Genomic DNA, 1,878 nt, shown 5'->3' with positions numbered 1-1,878 from the left:
AGTTCAGAAAACAAAATCAGTTGTTCACTGTACATTATAAATTACACATTATGTTTATTTTATTCTCGCTACTGGAAAATTTATTTGCATTAAGATTTTATACTACTGTACCGTGTGCATTGTATTAAATCTGCTCAGAGTTGACATGTACCGGTACTGTACATCCAAGAAATGAATATCAAATCACTTATTTTTATTATTATTAAAGTGACAGCTGTATAAAACAAATCCTGTTTTATAGCCACTCACTGTTTTGTTGAAAATGAAATTGGTTATGCTGTTTTGAGTCAGTATTAGCTACAAAGCCATAGATGTAGAAACTTAAAAAAGGGGTGTGAACATATTGCACCTGCTTACTTTGAAGACTTACGGTGTGGTATCACACATAAGTTTGAGTGACTGAACAGTTTCACAGTAGGTATCCAAAGCTTGACTGAGTGAAACGTTGTTGTTTGGTAGCACAGCAAGCTCTCGTTCACTCAGTGCACGTGGGAGCTGAATCTCAGGAATGGTGATCTCATTTGATGGGCGGTGATTATGTGGTCCTGTCCAGTCCACACCATAATCCTCATCAACCTGAAAGACCATGCACATGTTTTAAATCTAAACTGGTGTTTCCTGCAGCTGTTCCTAGATGGACTTATTGAGTCTGTCAGGGCCTATGTGAGTTTCTTAGGCATAATTATTCATTCACCCATTCTAGGTCAGGATTGGTTCTCTTCAGGTATAACAAATTTAACTTTGTTTAAAGTATTGCCATCTATACCTGACAGATGGAATAAAAGGAGAGAATGGCTTGAGAGACATTTTCACTTACAGGAGAAATATTCGGTACACCAACTCGAACAGTAGAAATAAACTCACCTCAACTACAGATAGTAGAGTTTTAAATAGAAGAACAAATACGGATCAAATAGTCATGTACCTGTGACAAATCTTGTCCCTCCTTTCTGTGCAGCAACCAGAGTTGCAGAGGTGAATGGTTGTTTGCTGTTCTGAGTCCGTGCTGATTCCATGCTTCCTGGAATGACTGAAGATGATGTTGAATGTGATGCAAAAAGCATCTGTGCAGTGCAAACAAGTCAATTTCTTCACCAGGGTTGAGCAGTCCTTGAATCTCCAGCTGGGTGAAGATTGTGTAGAAAAGGTCAAGGACGTTTTCATATACATCCCTCCACAGGCGCTCAATGCTATAAGACACAGTGAAAACCATTTGTTTTATTACAATTGCATGTGTGAAAAAAATGTAAGACAGGCCATCAATTTACTTGTCCTTACCGCTGGTTGTGAACACTTCTGCCTGTAATGTGAGAGTTCCTGTTCTCCCCCATTGTCTGCACCATGAAATGTGCAACCTTCACATTTTCCCCTCCTTTGTCTGACCTGGAAAAAAAGTAGAGAAGTTTTGATCCGAGTCAGTGAGAGTAACAATCTGAATATAACTACTGTCCAATACAGAGTTTTTTGACATACTGTATTTGTTAAACACCTCTTACCGGACTCTTGACGGTATGCCATATTGTCTGATTGCTGACAAGAAACCATCAAAAACTGTTGTAGCTTTGTTGTTGGTGGCAGCTTTAAGGTAGACAATTAACCTAGAAAAACCATCTATCCCACCATGGACAACAAATCTCCATCTGACAAGGCAGAATTAAAAAAAAAACAAAACAAGAAAAAACATTGTCATGTCCCCAGTAGGGCTGCCACGATTTGTCGACTAGTCACGATTACGTCGACTATCAAAATCGTCGACGACTGATTTAATAGTCGACGTGTCGTTTGAAGCTTTGTAAGATCGCAAAAGACGCAGGAATAATAGCAGGATTTAAGAGTGTAATAACGGACTGAAACAGAAGATGGCAGCACTGCATGTAC

At 39.0% G+C, this 1,878-nt stretch overlaps 1 protein-coding gene across 1 annotated transcript; it reads right to left on the bottom strand.

The window, feature by feature from the left end:
- Positions 1-254: 254 nt before the first annotated feature.
- Positions 255-1,642, bottom strand: LOC146625382 (uncharacterized; the record flags this gene model as incomplete). Its single annotated transcript, XM_085362029.1, has 4 exons — positions 255-576; positions 926-1,190; positions 1,279-1,383; positions 1,497-1,642. Coding segments are annotated over 4 exons (726 nt in total), but the record flags the coding sequence as incomplete, so codon positions are not given.
- Positions 1,643-1,878: the final 236 nt, after the last annotated feature.

Source organism: Diplotaxodon limnothrissa, linkage group LG9 (genome assembly GCF_057381915.1).
Source record: "Diplotaxodon limnothrissa isolate DT_005_m linkage group LG9, D_limnothrissa_male_GT1.1, whole genome shotgun sequence".
Taxonomy (NCBI): Eukaryota; Metazoa; Chordata; class Actinopteri; order Cichliformes; family Cichlidae; genus Diplotaxodon; species Diplotaxodon limnothrissa.
This window is presented reverse-complemented; position numbering and strand designations above follow the sequence as displayed.